Source organism: Tachyglossus aculeatus, chromosome X4 (genome assembly GCF_015852505.1).
Source record: "Tachyglossus aculeatus isolate mTacAcu1 chromosome X4, mTacAcu1.pri, whole genome shotgun sequence".
In the NCBI taxonomy this organism is placed as follows: Eukaryota; Metazoa; Chordata; class Mammalia; order Monotremata; family Tachyglossidae; genus Tachyglossus; species Tachyglossus aculeatus.
The window spans coordinates 29640843-29657639 of record NC_052098.1 but is presented as its reverse complement, the minus strand read 5'-3'; the positions used below and the strand labels follow the sequence as shown (position 1 = coordinate 29657639).

The window sequence follows — 16797 nt, the reverse complement described above, 5'->3', positions numbered from 1 at the left end:
GGTGGAGGAGCGGAGGGTGCGGGCTGGGCAGTAGAAGGAGAGAAGGGAGGTGAGGTAGGAGGGGGCGAGGTGATGGAGAGCCTTGAAGCCCAGGGTGAGGAGTTTCTGCCTGATGCGCAGATTGATTGGTAGCCATTGGAGGTTTTTGAGGAGGGGAGTGATATGTCCAGAGCGTTTCTGGACAAAGATAATCCGGGCAGCAGCATGAAGTATGGATTGAAGTGGAGAGAGACACGAGGATGGGAGATCAGAGAGAAGGCTAGTGCAGTAGTCCAGACGGGATAGGATGAGAGCTTGAATGAGCAGGGTAGCGGTTTGGATGGAGAGGAAAGGGCGGATCTTGGCAATGTTGCGGAGCTGAGACCGGCAGGTTTTGGTGACGGCTTGGATGTGAGGGGTGAATGAGAGAGCGGAGTCGAGGATGACACCAAGGTTGCGGGCTTGTGAGACGGGAAGGATGGTAGTGCCGTCAACAGAGATGGGAAAGTCAGGGAGAGGACAAGGTTTGGGAGGGAAGACAAGGAGCTCAGTCTTCGACATGTTGAGCTTTAGGTGGCGGGCGGACATCCAGATGGAGATGTCCTGAAGGCAGGAGGAGATGCGAGCCTGGAGGGAGGGGGAGAGAGCAGGGGCAGAGATGTAGATCTGGGTGTCATCAGCGTAGAGGTGATAGTTGAAGCCGTGGGAGCGAATGAGGTCACCAAGGGAGTGAGTGTAGATTGAGAACAGAAGGGGACCAAGCACTGAACCTTGGGGAACTCCCACAGTAAGAGGATGGGAGGGGGAGGAGGAGCCTGCAAAAGAGACTGAGAAAGAACGACCGGAGAGATAAGAGGAGAACCAGGAGAGGACGGAGTCTGTGAAGCCAAGGTCAGATAACGTGTTGAGGAGAAGGGGGTGGTCCACAGTGTCAAAGGCAGCTGAGAGGTCGAGGAGGATTAGGACAGAGTATGAGCCGTTGGATTTGGCAAGCAGGAGGTCATTGGTGACCTTTGAGAGCGCAGTTTCCGTGGAATGAAGGGGACGGAAGCCAGACTGGAGGGGGTCGAGGAGAGAGTTGTTGTTGAGGAATTCTAGGCAGCGCGTGTAGACAACTCGTTCAAGGAGTTTGGAAAGGAATGGTAGGAGGGATATGGGACGATAACTAGAAGGTGAGGTGGGGTCAAGAGAGGGTTTTTTTAGGATGGGAGAGACATGGGCATGTTTGAAGGCAGAGGGGAAGGAACCAGTGGAGAGTGAGCGGTTGAAGATGGAAGTTAAGGAGGGGAGAAGGGATGGAGCGAGAGATTTCATAAGATGAGAGGGAATGGGGTCAGAAGCACAGGTGGCCGGAGTAGCACTTGAGAGGAGGGAGGAGAGTTCCTCTGAGGATACCACTGGGAAGGATGGGAGAGTAGCAGAGAATGTTGAGAGCCGGGGGGTTGGAGAAAGGGGGGAAGAGACTTTGGGGAGGTCGGACCTGATGGATTCAAATGCAACCTTCTTTTCAGGTCTTAAAATCAGTGATGCATAGCAATGACTAGAGGTGAAGAATGTTGAAGAGTTAAATTTTTCCTTGTATAAAATGGCCTTGGATTCTTTTTTAGCATGGTGAAGCCCTTTTCCTGCTTTTTAAATTAGCTTTCTTGTTTTGTTTTGAGCTGGTTATTTAGGTGGTTAAATTTACAGCACCAAAAGAATAGGGAAATCAACAATGTTCAGTAAAGATTTCAATAGGGCTTCCTTGCTATTTCAGCTGTATGGAAAATCAACAAAGTTTAATGCGATTCATCCATGATTTGCTAGTGCAGCTGTATGCCTGAGGAAACACAAACATTCTCTGTCACTTTGGTTTGAACTTAATCTGTTACTAAAACTGGCTTAGGGAGAGGGACAGTATTTCTTGGTTTTCAGTAAAACACCACCTACTCAGGGACAGATCTGGGGAGCAGGAGATTGGTGAAGGGGTGATCAGGGTGATTCCTTCCCATCTATGTCAGGTGAGAAGATGGGCAGCGGCAGTGGTTACCTCAGCATAGATGGGGCAATGGAGGCGATGTTCTGGAATTTTGCCTCTTCCACAATGTGCGTTGGCCCAGACAGGGATCACTTTCCACTCTTATCTGCTTCCAAACCCCAGAGCAGTGACATACTAGTGGCAAATGCCAAGCCCAGGGTTCAAGAGTCAAGGCTGTGGCCAGGACAGAAGGGGAGAAGCAGCATGGCCTAGTGGATAGAGCAGAGCCTTGGGAATCAGAAGGACCTGGGTTCTAATCCTGGCTCCACCACTTGTCTGCTGGGTGACCTTGGGCAAGTCACTTAACTTCTCTGTTCCTCAGTTACCTCAAGTGTAAAGCAGGGATTAAGAGTGTGAGCCCCATGTGGGACATGGACTGTGTCCAACCTGATTACTTTGTATCTACCCCAGTTCTTAGGACAATGCTTGGCACATGGTAAGCACTTAACAAATACCCTAAAAAAGGGTTTGGAGTAGGCCATAAAGAGAGCTAGTAAGAGCTGTACAATTAGGAATAAAGTTACTACAGAAAAGCCCATTAGCCTGAGGTTTGTGGACAGAAGCAGAGAGCTGGAGGTCAGAGACAAGTTGAATCATGACTGTGCTTAAATTCAGATTCTTTCTTGGGGGGCCGGGGGAATCAGCACCCAGAAATCTCATCCAATGAGGCTGTTGGTGAGGGCTTTTCGCTAATCAGATTAGCACGATATCAATAAGACTCCAGTTTCAGCTGCTTTGTCCACTGTCTGATACAGATATGGCATCACCTGGAATTTTTAATGCCCACTCTCCCTCTGTCTCAGCCTCTGTCAAATCCCATGGCTCGAAAGTGGTGCTGACATTTATAGAGACCTGGGAGGGGATTGCAAAGGCTCTGAAGTACAGAAGGGACAACAGAGGTACCATTGAGGAAGCATTCTGCATAAAATTCCACATTTTGTCATTATGTTATACTGAGGGCCCGGCATAACACACAAAATGTCACAGGCATCTGGGTGCTCAGTATCTGCCAGTGCCAACATTGGCCATCTAACTACCTCTCTGCCACTTGGGGAGGACCCAAACATCTTCTGATCATTGTAAACTTCTGCTATGTGAAGGTGTTTCCCAGAAGGGATCAATTGGCTAAGATTATTCTTGTACTAGAGACTTCCAATGGTAAAAGTGATAGTTTAACACAGCTTTTATTGCAGACAAACAGCCACAGATGGAACTTTCTGGGAAAGCTGTGTCCATGGCGTCGCTATGGGTTGGACATGACTTGAAAGCATAAGACAACAACGACAACTGCTTTCATACTGCACTCCTGTTAGTGAAGTGCTTTTCCTCCTGCTCAAGTATACTTACTCACACACGTAGGTGCCGAAGGGCTCCATTTTTTATTGACGTGGCAGATTCTCCTGCTGGGGCCCTGAAGTTCATAACCTTGATTGCACGTGTAGAGGACTTCATCTTCAAACAAGAAGGCCTGACCTTGCACTGAACCATTTTCTATGTCCTCTGGGGGTCCACAGGAGGCCCCTAGTAAGAAAGAATAGCTTTTTAAAGAATTTCCAAAGATCTATTCCAACTCCTACTTGGGAAGTCTCCATCTCTTTTAAGGCTCTTTTTGTAAAACCACTAGTGGTGCAAGAATAATGATATCTGGATGTTTAGGAAATATAAGCATTCATATTACTTTGGAACAGTGGTTTCTGCTCCCAATATAGCTGCTAGGGGAGGAACAAGTTGAAAAAAGCAACCCAGCAGTTAATAGAATTTTTAAATGATATGCTCACCAAAAGCACAAGCCCCTTTTCTTTCCTTGTACTGGTGATGAACTGAGGTTCACACAGACATTCCAAAGGACAGAAGAAATACCATAAGTGGGTTGGGTCCTACAATCCATCCAATGCTAATGGGATGCTTAGAGGAGCTCCCCACTTCAATCCATACTACATGCTGCTGCCCGGATTGTCTTTGTCCAGAAACGCTCTGGGCATGTTACTCCCCTCCTCAAAAATCTCCAGTGGCTACCAATCAATCTGCGCATCAGGCAGAAACTCCTCACCCTCGGCTTCAAGGCTCTCCATCACCTCGCCCCCTCCTACCTCACCTCCCTTCTCTCCTTCTACAGCCCAGCCTGCACCCTCCGCTCCTCTGCCACTAATCTCCTCACCATGCCTCGTTCTCGCCTGTCCCACCATCGACCCCCGGCCCACGTCATCCCCCGGGCCTGGAATGCCCTCCCTCTGCCCATCCGCCAAGCTAGCTCTCTTCCTCCCTTCAAGGCCCTACTGAGAGCTCACCTCCTCTAGGAGGCCTTCCCAGACTGAGCCCCTTCCTTCCTCTCCCCCTCGTCCCCCTCTCCATCCCCCCCATCTTACCTCCTTCCCTTCCCCACAGCACCTGTATATATGTTTGTACATATTTATTACTCTATTTATTTATTTTACTTGTACATATCTATTCTATTTATTTTATTTTGTTAATATGTTTGGTTCTGTTCTCTGTCTCCCCCTTCTAGACTGTTAGCCCACTGTTGGGTAGGAACTGTCTCTATATGTTGCCAACTTGTACTTCCCAAGAGCTTAGTACAGTGCTGTGCACATAGTAAGCGCTCAATAAATACGATTGATTGATTGATTGAGCTGTTTGTAATGTTCTGGGGTGGATGATCCAGCAACCCTAACCATTTCCCTCTATATCCCTAGTAACATACCATAGATTAGACCACCCTCCTTTTAATTTACTCAATCCCGTTTTGAATCTACTGCTATTTTGGCATGAGCGGCTTTCTCTGACATGCACATCACCTGGTGCATGAAGAAGTGTTTTCTACATGAACTAGTGTTGGAGGGAGGAAATGCATTGTCCTTGTAACCAGAGTAAGGAAACTGTCTCATGCCCTCCTGAGCAGCAAACACTTCAGAGTGCAGAGTGAGGTTTGAGTGGCAGGCACTTGCGGCTGGCAATTCTGCTATTGGTGTCACTTGCTATGGCTCAGATCCCGATTGGTAGGGGTTGGCAACTTTTTGGTGCAGAGGGGCACATTAAATGAAACCTTTGAGCAGCCTAGGTGCAAAGATCCAATTTTATCATTTAGACACAGTAATGGAGCTCACTTCATTGGGACTCTAGCAGGCTTAAGGGCATGGCTGTATGCTTGACAACTTCAGGGGAAAGGAGGGAGGGGGCCCAGAAAGGAAGACTTCTTGAGATTTTGGGATTCTGAAATCTTGAGTTCTGGCCTTGCTCTTCAGTTATCAATGCTACTGATATGGGTCAAGTCAAGCTGTTTTTCTTGGTTCCTCATCTGGAGCGTGTTGATGGTAAAAGTTAGTTTCATGCTGAACTCATAAGTTCACTGTGGAAAACACCTGCATGAGTCTAAAGCACATTATTTATAGGAAAAGAACATGGTGTTAAGAATGGTCAGCTCTGCAAAAGTCACTCAAACTGAACTTTCCCTGAAACGTATTCTTATTTCAGATATTCATTGCGTTTCTTATGAAAGCTAAGGAAGAAAATGGTTACGGATATAGACATTGAATTTGACCTTGTAAGACTTACTTTTGCACACAGCCAGGACTCCACTCCATTGTTTGTTTTTTTGGCAGACACGCTCACCATCCCCCTGTAAGGCAACGCAATGGGGTCATCCAAAAGTACAGAACTAGATACTTGAAAGAAAGATTAAAAAATCAACGGGAAATAATCTTCAAAAGAATGTGAAATAACATTCATTATGAATGTGAAAGAACATTCAATATGAATGTGAAATAAGTGGGAAATGGAGAAGTAAAGACATTTATTTGTGGAGTAAGTTAAGACTTCACAAAGTCTTTGACGTTCTCTAAATCAGGGCCTGACTTTTGGTGGCATTTCCTTTGTTGCTATATATACTTTCTCTCTAGAATATCGATTAATCAAAATGTTTGGTTGATGTGACTAGAATCAGTCAATCAATAGCATTTCTTGAGCACTTACTATGTGCAGAGCACAATTCTATGCTCTTGAGAGAGTACAATACAAGAGAAATTAGCACACACATTCCCTGCCCATATTGATCTTACAGAATAAAAGCAAAATCAACGGTGGCAGGGGAGGGAATGTATAGTTCCAAAATTTGACTTTTATCTATCTGTACCTAGCACAGGGTTCTGTGTAATGCAAGAAAACTTGTTAACTCATTTTTGACGATGACTTCCTACCTCAGTGGGCAGCTATTAAAGTTGAGAGCTAAATTATGCCCTTCAAACTTCTTGAGGAGGACTCACTAACTGTAGGGGAACTGTCTTCCATAAATTTTACAGATAAAACAGCCTCCTTTTAAACTGAAACTCAAAAGGAATAAAGTTCTTTTGGAAAAACACACACATACACACACATACACCCCCCCTCCACAAACCCAGTGTTGTCAAGCACAGTCATGAAAACCAACATTTAAAAAATACGTGAGTACTCCCGCCACTTACTTCTAATTCGTAGCCTGCTTCACATTGATACCGAATTGAATTTTTGAAGCTGTACTTTGTGCCAACTATGAGCCCATGATCTGGTGTTTCAGGTCTTCCACAGGAAACTGGGGCACAGGAATCATCAGAAAAAGGGGGATCCCAGGTTCCATCAAGCTAAATAACAAAAAGGGAATAGTTTTAGGGCTTGATCACAACCAGTACCTCCAAGACTTTCCATCAGCTCTCTCCCTCTTATCTACCCACTTACCTATCCTATTAGCTGTCTTCTACTACACTCCAGCTTGAGCTCTTCATTCTGCTAAGCAATTTAATTTTTAATTGGTAACCTAATTTTACCCTCCACTTTCAACTCATTCTTTCATCCCTCCCCCTGCATGGAACATTCTTTTCTGTTCTGCCAAATTACATCCTTCTCCTCCTTCAAAGCCCTCCTGAAAATCCATTCATGCCATATGAATTCCCAATTCAATGCTCTACGTTCACTGTCTCATCACTCCCATTACCACCTTAGAACTCAGGTTCATCTACCTTTCTATTTATTTGTGATTTATTCATTTAATTGCTTGTGTTTTAATCAAGATTTGTTTCAATAAAGATGGTTGGAACATCCTTCAGGCCATGGAAAGTTTACTGGTTGTCTCTTCATGCCTCTTCAACATTTCTTTTTGGACCTTCCTTCACTCCCTGCCACGTGAAGTGGGTATGGGTATTTAAAGCACTCAATCACCTTGCCCCCTCATACCTTACCTCGCTGCTCTCCTACTGCAGCCCAATCCACACACTTCACTCCTCTAATGCAAATCTACTCGCTGTATCTCAAGCTCATCTATCTCACCGTTGACCTCTTGCCACGCCCTACCTCTGGCTGGTAGTATTGTGCTCTCCCAAGCATTTAGTAGAGTGCATAGTAAGCGTTCAATAAATTCAGCCAATTGATTGACTGAATGCCCTCCCCCTTCATATCTGAAAGACGATCACTCTACCCACCTTCAAAGCCTTACTGAAGGCACATCTCCAAGAGGCCTTCCCTGAATAAGACCTCATTTCCTCTTCTCCCACTCCTTTCTGTGTCACCTTTGCACTTGGATTTGCTTCCTTTATTCATCCCTCCCTCAGCTCCACAGCACTTATGTACATATCCATCATTTATTTATTCATATGAATGTTTGTCTCCCCCTCTAGACTGTAATCTTGTTGTGAGCAGGGAATGTGTCTAAGAACCTTGTTACATAGTACTCTCCCAAGCTCTTAGTACAGTGCTCAGCACACAGTAAATGCCCAATAAATATGATTGATTGGGGGCTACTAGGGAGTAGGTTTTTTTAAGCTATTGCATGGCTAGGCATATGTGTTTTATAAATGAAAAAAATGACCATTAAACACAGTCATTAAACCATTCAAATTGGACACCTTGCTTCACCATCTAATTATGCTGTCACTAATAATCTGTCATTTCAAGAAACAAGTGCTTAACTAATGCTATTTGTTCTTTTCTGGTTAAAAATATAAATTTTAACTATCATCTTGTGGGCTGGAAAAAAAAAATCTTGCAATGGTATTAATGTGAAGCAACAGCAGAGGAGATTTACTTCCAAATCCCTGGCTCAATTCACTGCTTCTCAAACTGGAGATCAGAACTACAGAGACTGGAGCTGAAGCAAAAAGCATCAGCCTTCATAAACAGGGTGAAGGTGGGGTGATCTCCCTCTATCTTTTGGATCCTCCCAGCCCTTGAAATCTGCTGAAATGCCAGAAGGGAGACAGGCTGTGATGTTTTTTGCCTGTTGATTTTGAGGAGGGTAATCAATCTATCAATCAATACATCAGTAGCATTTATTGATATGGACAATGTGAGGCATGTGAGACAAGGGAATCCTGGGATGAAAACATTTGAGAACCACTCTGAGTGCACAGGTTATTTCATTAAGGCCCAACCTGCCCTCCCTCTGATGGTGAGGTCAGAGATGAGCAGCCTTCTGAGGTTTTAGAATGTTTGGGGTTGGGGTAGTTGTGACTGTTGTGAATGAACCTGACCCTTTAGCCATAATGCTCTGTAGCTATTGTGGCATTATTCTTGTCCTGGTCTGTTTTCTGTGCCTTTCTCAATTGTCTCACCTTTCCTTGTGTTCCCAGTTAACCCCTCCCCACTCCCATCCCCTATTCTTAGATTGAAGGACCATGCCTAATTCTCATCTATGTCTTTCCCCCAGAACTTAGTATAGTTCTTTGTACACACTAGGCACATAAAAATATGATTACTATTATGATTTTTTTAATGAGACAGCAGATTACTAGACATATTCCAAAGCTTGCTCAAGTTTCACACTTCAGTTCCAGTTTAGGGATGACTATTACCTGACACGTTGATATGTTTGTTCCCAAAAATATGTAGCCTTCTGTGCATGACACAGAAATGCGATTGTTTATACTGAAGTCATCCCCTTCAATAAGCACATGTGTCATATTTGTTGGCATGGGACATTTCTTAGAACTACAGGAAATACTCTTGGGGGACCAATGTCCATCTTTCAGGCACATAGACGTGTCTGTGTCCGATTCCATCACATAACCTTCTAGACATCTGCAATGAGGAAAATAAAATCATGACATCAGAAAAAAGAAAATAATGTAGCTTCTAGTTCTTCCTCTGTCATTCTGGCTCTCTTCTATCCTTCTCAATCCAACTCAAAAATCCCCCTCTTTCGGGACCTTTCCATTCAACTGCTCCAAGTCTGTGCCACTGTGCCACACTCGACTAATATGTATGTGGTTTTGGTACTTGGTGTTGTCTATGCATTGTTCATTTCAATGGCAGAGGGACCCAGGCAGGAGTGTGGACACCTCAGTGCCTACAATCACTAAAGCTGGAAAAGCATCTCTACCAACTCCTGCTGTTGGTAGGACCGGCCTTTCCCCTCGTAACCACTGGTGCCCGAACAATGCTCATGCTGAATGGCAAGGGACCAGAAACGATATGCTACTGTGTTTTCATGGACAAAAATGGGCAAATATGCAAGAGATTCTCTTTCAATGTCATTCACAGTCATGGATACGATCGCACCATCAGCATCATTTTTGAACTGAAGGATAGTTCTATTTATTCTACATATCTGCTTTCATCAGTCTTGTTTCCCCCCAGATTGTAAACTCCTCAGACACAGGAAGTCTGACCAAAACCTTGTAAAACGCAGTAAGGCACAGTTCAGCAGAGTGCACTCTGTATTGGTTTCTCAATAAATATTTGTTGATGAATATTTATGTCCTATTCCTCAATTTTAAATAGTTACTAAAAGATTGAGGCCACTGGGGTCCAGGCAGGGATCCCAGGCAAATAAGCCAGAATGAACCATTGGCTCTAAGCTCTGTTCAGGACAGTAGGAGGTCTGCTCTTTTAAATTCTCCTTTTCATTTCCTCTTGATCTGAACCCAGGACTCACTCCTTCTAGGGGCTACACACACACACACACAACCTGCTGTCTCTATCCGAGTGGCTCTGCTGATTGTATGAGGGAAGGGTCCTCTAAAGTGGAGGGCCTGAGACATTCAACCCAACATTCTTTCTTCGACAGTGGCCTCAAAAGGTGCTGGCTAGAACTATTTGATTGTTGCTCTCCTTGGCACCTAACCTCATGGCTAGAAAGACCCCATCTAACATGCCAAATTTTTCCCCTTGTCCAGGTACTTAACTAAATTTTTAAACTAAACCCTTCCTGAGCTTTCTAACACCTTCAATTTTCCTTCTATTCATTTTGATATTTAATCAAAAAAGACAAAAGGTTAGGGAGAGAGAGAAAGAGAGACAGAGATCAAAACAAAGAGAAGAATACTACTCTTAGAAAAATCACAGATACTGGCATACCTTCTCTCTATTTCAGGATGGAGCTAGAAAATGTATACTCTCTTGCTCTCTTCTGTAGCTCAAGTAATGAGGAAAAATAATGGTGATCATGGGGATAAATATTATGCCTTATTATGTCAAGGTCAGATTGCACAAAATATGATTGATCTCTAGCTATTTTGAGGGCATTAAAAGTTAGATCCCCAATGACTGGAAAATCCCAAACTCCCATTGAGGGACTTTGTCCTTCAGCCAAGCAATGTAACACAGCTGATTCCCCCAAATTTGGAGAAGATGAAGTATTTAGCTTTCACTTTGGAATCACCTGCCTGCACCTCTTGGACGCTTTAGAGCTACTGCCTTACCTGTACTGAACTTTACTTCCATAGGTGTGAGTGTCTCCAGTCATAGTGGCATTTGGAACAGAAGGTGGTGGTCCACAGGAGAGGAGCTCACAGTTGGGATATGGCTCACTCCACAGCCCTGTCTCTGTACAAATCAGGTCGGACATCCCTTGCATCCTATAGCCGGTCACACAGTTGTATGTTATCGCATTATCCTCCAGTGAGCCACTTCCATTGATGAAGGCATTCGGGATCGTCGGGGGAGAGCCGCAAGAGAGACGCCCGCAGTGCGGAAAGCCAGAACTCCATTTGCCGGCCGCTTTGCAGACTATTTCAGAAGGTCCCAGGAGTTTGAAGCCCTCAAGGCACTGAAAGCGGGCCCTCTGGCCACAGCTGAAATCCTTCCCAGTGACCACTCCATTTTGAATCAGTGGTGGGGGGCACTTGCAGGGCAGGCAGGAAGGGAGGATGCCACTCCAGGAGCCACTGGCAAGACAGTGACGTACAGGACTTCCAAGCAGCTCATACCCGGGAAAGCACATGTATTCCACCTGGTCCCCATATGTGAAGGAGGAGCCATTGAGGAAGCCATGGGAGAGGTCTTCAGGAGGCCCGCAGCTGACTGGCTCACAGTGAGGAGGCTCCGCGTCCCAGGTGCCGTCCACTTGGCAGGTTAGTTTGGGTGCCCCCTGCAACACGAAGCCCTCCTGGCACTGATACTCAACTTCTTTCCCAAAGCCATGTTCCAGGCCTTTCACCTCTCCATTTTCAAGGGGAAGTGGGGCAGTACATTTGACAGCCACGCAGGTGGGTGGGGCCCCACTCCAGTGTCCATTGGCCAAGCAAGTTTGGTTCCTGGTTCCATCCAACAGGAATCCTTCCTTGCAACTGTACACGATTTCTCTCTGGAAGGTGTATTCGTCACCGCTCACCTGGCCGTTCTCTGAAACAGGGGGAGGGCCGCAGGAAACAGGAATACAAATGGGCTCATTTCCATCCCACTTCTGATCTTCCTGGCACGTTCTCCTCTCTGAGCCATTCAGCTCATACCCAGGATCGCATGCATAGCGCACCACGCTCATGTACGTGTAGTTCCTTCCTCTGACAGATCCGTTCATTAGCTGGCTGGGCTTGTTACATGATATGGCCTCACAGGTTGGGGGAGCATCACTCCACTGTCTCGTGGAAAGGCAGAGTCTTGTGTCAGAGCCCACCAGCACATGCCCAGGTTTACAGCTATATTGCAATGAACTGCCCAAGATATTCTCGGTAAAATGTAAAAAGCCATTCTGTGGAGGGGTGGGCAGGCTACATTCTATGGACAGACAAGCAGGAGCGCTGCCATTCCAAGTTCCATCCTCCTGACAAATCAGCACAGGATTTCCTAAGAGTTCATGCCCCGGGTCACAAGTGTACAAAACCACGGAGCCATATAAAAAGTTTGACAACGGCGCAGCAACCGGTTCTATCAAAGCCGACCCTTTCGCCATCAGCCCAGGGTGGTGAGGCAGGCTGGGAGCATGATAGGACACTTCCATGACCTCCTCCTCAGGATCAAAATGTCTTGCACCCCCTTTGATCTTCATGCTCTCCCCAAAGTCTATATGAGGGGGAAGGCCACAGTCTGTGGGGAGGCATGTGGGAGTAAAGCTGGACCATCCCGACTCTTCACAGGTCTGCATAGCATGACCTGCCAACTGGAATCCTGGGAAACAGCTGTAGATGATCATAGCCCCAAAGCTGTAATCTGCACCTTCAACAAAGCCATTCTCAATGGGTTGAGGGGGCTCACAGAGTATGGCGCTGCAAGATGGAATGACGATGTCCCAATCTCCTGTCTCCAGGCAGACTAGCACATTGGGCCCTACGAGCCTGTAGCCCCGGTCACAGGAATAGGTAATGGTCTGTCCATAGTGCAGGTTTGTGTACGAGTATTTGCCATTCAAAATCTTCCTAGGCTTGGGGCACTCAATGGGCTTACAGACTGGTTTGCCTCCGAGCCACTGTCCGCTTTCTCCACACAGGATGGTTGTGTTTCCCATCAATTCGAAACCTGGCTTACAGGTATACAGTGCTGTGCTGAGGTAGTCAAGACCTTGCACATCCACAATTCCATTGAGGATTTCCTCAGGCTGGGGGCATTCTACTGGGATGCATTCTGGGAGCGGCGAGCTCCACGTGCCATCAGATTGACAGGAGATGGTAACGTCCCCCCTGAGGAAAAAACCATCCACACAGGAATACTTGACCATGCTCCCAAAATGCAGTGCAGAAGAAGGGGTGGGGCCACCAAAAGAAATGAGTGGAGGAGGGAAGCACAGCACTGTCTTGCATGCAGGAAAAGAGTCATTCCACTGCTGTGATGGCAAGCACTTGAGAACAGAGGAGCCCTGTAAGACCTGGCCCTCCTTACAGGAAAACTGCACCACTCCCACATCATTGACCAGCTCCTTTAAGACAAGCTGATTTTCCACCAGGGGTGGCTCTGGACATTTTGCTTGCACGCATTTTGGGTTCAGCTTCTTGTTCCACTTCCCAGATTTCTGGCATGTCCAAGTGGCATCTCCCATAAGTTCATAGCCCTCACTGCAGAAAAACTGCACTTTGGATCCCACCTCAAAGTTCTCACCCTTGGCGTAGCCATGCTGGATGGGTGGAGGTTTTCCACAACTGAGGGGGATGCAGGATGGAGGGGACTCACTATGCCAATGGCGATTGGCTTGGCAGACAAACCCAGGACTTCCCAACAACTTGTATCCAGGGTTACACTGATACCTCACTTCGCTCTCAAAGACTCGCCCGGTCATGTGCTGTATAGGGGGGAAAAATAGGAAACGTTTGAGAATTCATCCAAGTCCTTGTACATGGCAGGTAAGAAAAACTGGCTTGATCCATTACCCTGAAGGAAGAAACTGAAAGTAAAGCTAAAGAAAAATCCCTGCATGAGAAATGGAACCTTTGTAACTTAACCGGGGAGCAGTAGACAAGCCTGACTAAATCCAGCTAAAATCTCTGCCCTTCTTACCAGATCCCAATTCTGCGATGCTTTAGAATGAAACAGAGAAACCACAAGCACTGCCAAACCCCTTCTCCCCTGCCCCTCCCCATATACAAATCGAGAGCAGGCTGCTCTACTTCATTCAAAAGCAGGACAGAATCACGGGGTGGTAGAAATGGCTCTCTAAATCCCACTAAAATCTTTGCCCTGCTTCCTCACCCTGATTCTGTTCTGTTGGTGGATGAATCATAGAAACCCCACCTCCCTAATGTAAGAGAAGGTTGTCATGGCTGCTGCTAAAGCTGGAATCTTCACTCCACCACCAGATGAGATATGGGGATTAAAAAGTATTGCACTGCTTTTCAAGAAAGCATATTAACTTCTTAATAATAATAATAATAATAATAATAGTAATGTTGGTATATGTTAAGCGCTTACTATGTGCCAAGCACTGTTCTAAGCACTGGGATAGATACAAGGTTATCAGGTTGCCCCACTTGGGGCTCACAGTCTTGATCCCCATTTTCCAGATGAGGTAACTGAGGCCCAGAGAAGTTAAGTGACTGGCCCAAAGTCACACAGCTGACAAGTGGTGGAGTCGGGATTAGAACCCACAACCTCTGACTCTCAAGCCTGGGCTCTTTTCACTAGGCCAAAAATGATCCAAGAAGTCTCTGAAAGAAGGAGGAGTTCAAGGAGGGCAGAGATGTTCAAAAGGACTAAGCCTATTCCAAGGTGCATTATGAAGAAAGGAAGAGGGCTGTTGGTCAGCCTAAATTGTACAAATTTTTCACTAACTTTGGAAAACCACTAAAACTATCAGCAGAGTGAGCTACTATTTCTGTGGCCTCCTGCAAAGACTAAAAATCATATTTCAACTTCTTATTTAACATTGTCATATTATGCTTTGAATTAGTTTAATAGAGAATAGTGGTTTAATGATGCAAAATATTGCATGCAAAGGAATTTCTTATTGTCATTCTAGGGGTTCAGGAGTTTATAACATTCATATAAGTCTGGGAAATGTGTCCCACTACATGGTCATCCATAATACAGCCACATTTTAGAGCAACATACTATAGCAATATCATGGGATATGCCTTTACCATTTTACTAGAAGGAAAATGATAGTGGTGTCAGAGAAATAAGAAACTTTACCATTTAAAAAGCTGCTGAAAGGCACTTGGATTACCTGTGCTTCTCAAAGGACATTTTTTTGCAGAGGCGAGGCGGGGAGGGGAGAAATAGGAGGCAAATAGGATGAATAATAGTGAGAGAAATCTATCTCTTACCTCCTTCAATAACCAGACATCAAACTATAAACTATAACATCCATATGACATAAAAATAACCCCAGTTCCTTACACAGCACTTTTGGAGTTCTGATATGATGCTGGACCCAGCAACAATGAATAACACTGATCAGCAGCACAGTCTATGGAGCCAAAGAAAGGAGCCCCCGCCCTCCACCACACCCCTATCCTCTCCCTCTGAGTCACTGTCCCGAAGTTTCATGTGGAAAATTGCTACCCAGGTGACTACAGTCTGAACTGCCCAGTGGCTTTGATTCTTCACCACACAGTTCAAATGAAATCAGGCACTACTGCAGTCCTGTTACACTTTCATATTCACCCCCCACCCCAATTCCATTTTGCCCATTCCGGGGCATACTGGGCTTCCACCTACACGAAGACATTAATTTAATTTTAAAGCAGACATGCAAACCAGCGTGAGAAGCAGTGTGACCTAGTGGATAGAGCATGGGCCTGGGAGTCAGAAGGACCTGGATTCTAATCCTGGCTCCACCACTTGTCTGCTGTGTGATCTTGGGCAAGTCATTAACTTCTCTGTGCCTCAGTTACCTCATCTGTAAAATGGGGATTAAAAGTGTGAGCCCCATGTGGGACAGGGGCTGTGTCCAACCTGATTAGCATACATATACTATAGTGCTTAGTACAGTGCCTGACGCATAGTAAGCACTTAAATACCATTACAAAAAAAACAGCAGAAGTCACAGACTCAGGTACTGAAATAAATTTGGCTGAGGTTGGAGGATAATAGGCTGTGGGCAAGTAAGAACTGAATATCACTGTTCTTCAGAAATGAAATGATACCCTTGTGGCCGTGAAGGAGATAATGATAATTAATAATGATGATAATAATTTGTTAAGCACTTACTATGTGCCAAGCACTGTATTAAGTGCTGGGGTAGGTACAAGACAATCAGGTCCCACATGAGAAGCAGTGTGGCTCAGTGGAAAGAGCACGGCCTTGGGAGTCAGAGGTCATGGGTTCTAATCCCGGCTCCTCCATCATCATCATCATCATCAATCGTATTTATTGAGCACTTACTGTGTGCAGAGCACTGTACTAAGCGCTTGGGAAGTACAAATTGGCAACATATAGAGACAGTCCCTACCCAACAGTGGGCTCACAGTCTAAAAGGGGGAGACAAAACCAAACATACTACAAAATAAAATAGAATAGATATGTACAAGTAAAATAAATAGAGTAATAAATATGTACAAACATATATACATATATACAGGTGTATAGCTGTGTGATGTTGGGCAAGTCACTTAACTTCTATGTGCCTCAGTTACCTCATCTGTAAAATGGGGATTAAGACTGTGAGTCCGTGGGACAACCTGATCACCTTGTATCCCCCCCAGTGCTTAGAACAGTGCTTTGCACATAGTACGGGCTTAACAAATGCCATTATTATCATTATTATTATTACATAGGGCTCACAGTCTAAGTAGGAGGGAGCACAGGATTTGAATTCCCATTTTGCAGATGAAAGAACTGAGGCACAGAATAATAGTAATAATAATGATAGCATTTATTAAGTGCTTACTATGTGCAAAGCACTGTTCTAAGCGCTGGGGAGATTACAAAGTGATCAGCTTGTCCCACGGGGGGGCTCACAGTCTTCATCCCCATTTTAAAGATGAGGTAACTGAGGCCCAGAGAAGTTACGTGACTTGCCCAAAGTCACACAGCTGACAATTGGCGGAGTTGGGATTTGAACCCATGACCTCTGACTCCAAAGCCCATGCTCTTTCCAATGAGCCACGCTGCTTCTCATGAGCCATGCTGCTTCTCAGAAACGTTAAGTGCCCTGACCAAGGTCATACAGCAGACAAAGGTGGAGCCAGGAA

At 45.4% G+C, this 16797-nt stretch overlaps 1 protein-coding gene across 1 annotated transcript in view; it reads right to left on the bottom strand.

Annotated features, from left to right (window-relative positions):
• Positions 1–16797, bottom strand: part of SVEP1 (sushi, von Willebrand factor type A, EGF and pentraxin domain containing 1) — a 230078-nt gene that overhangs the window by 34115 nt on the left and 179166 nt on the right. The window contains exons 38-42 of the mRNA XM_038769610.1: positions 10660–13448; positions 8812–9037; positions 6454–6609; positions 5549–5612; positions 3344–3517 (exon numbers count right to left, since the gene is read on the bottom strand). Of these exons, the coding sequence (XP_038625538.1) occupies positions 3344–3517; positions 5549–5612; positions 6454–6609; positions 8812–9037; positions 10660–13448 (3409 nt within the window). The remainder of the gene's footprint in view (positions 1–3343; positions 3518–5548; positions 5613–6453; positions 6610–8811; positions 9038–10659; positions 13449–16797) is intronic.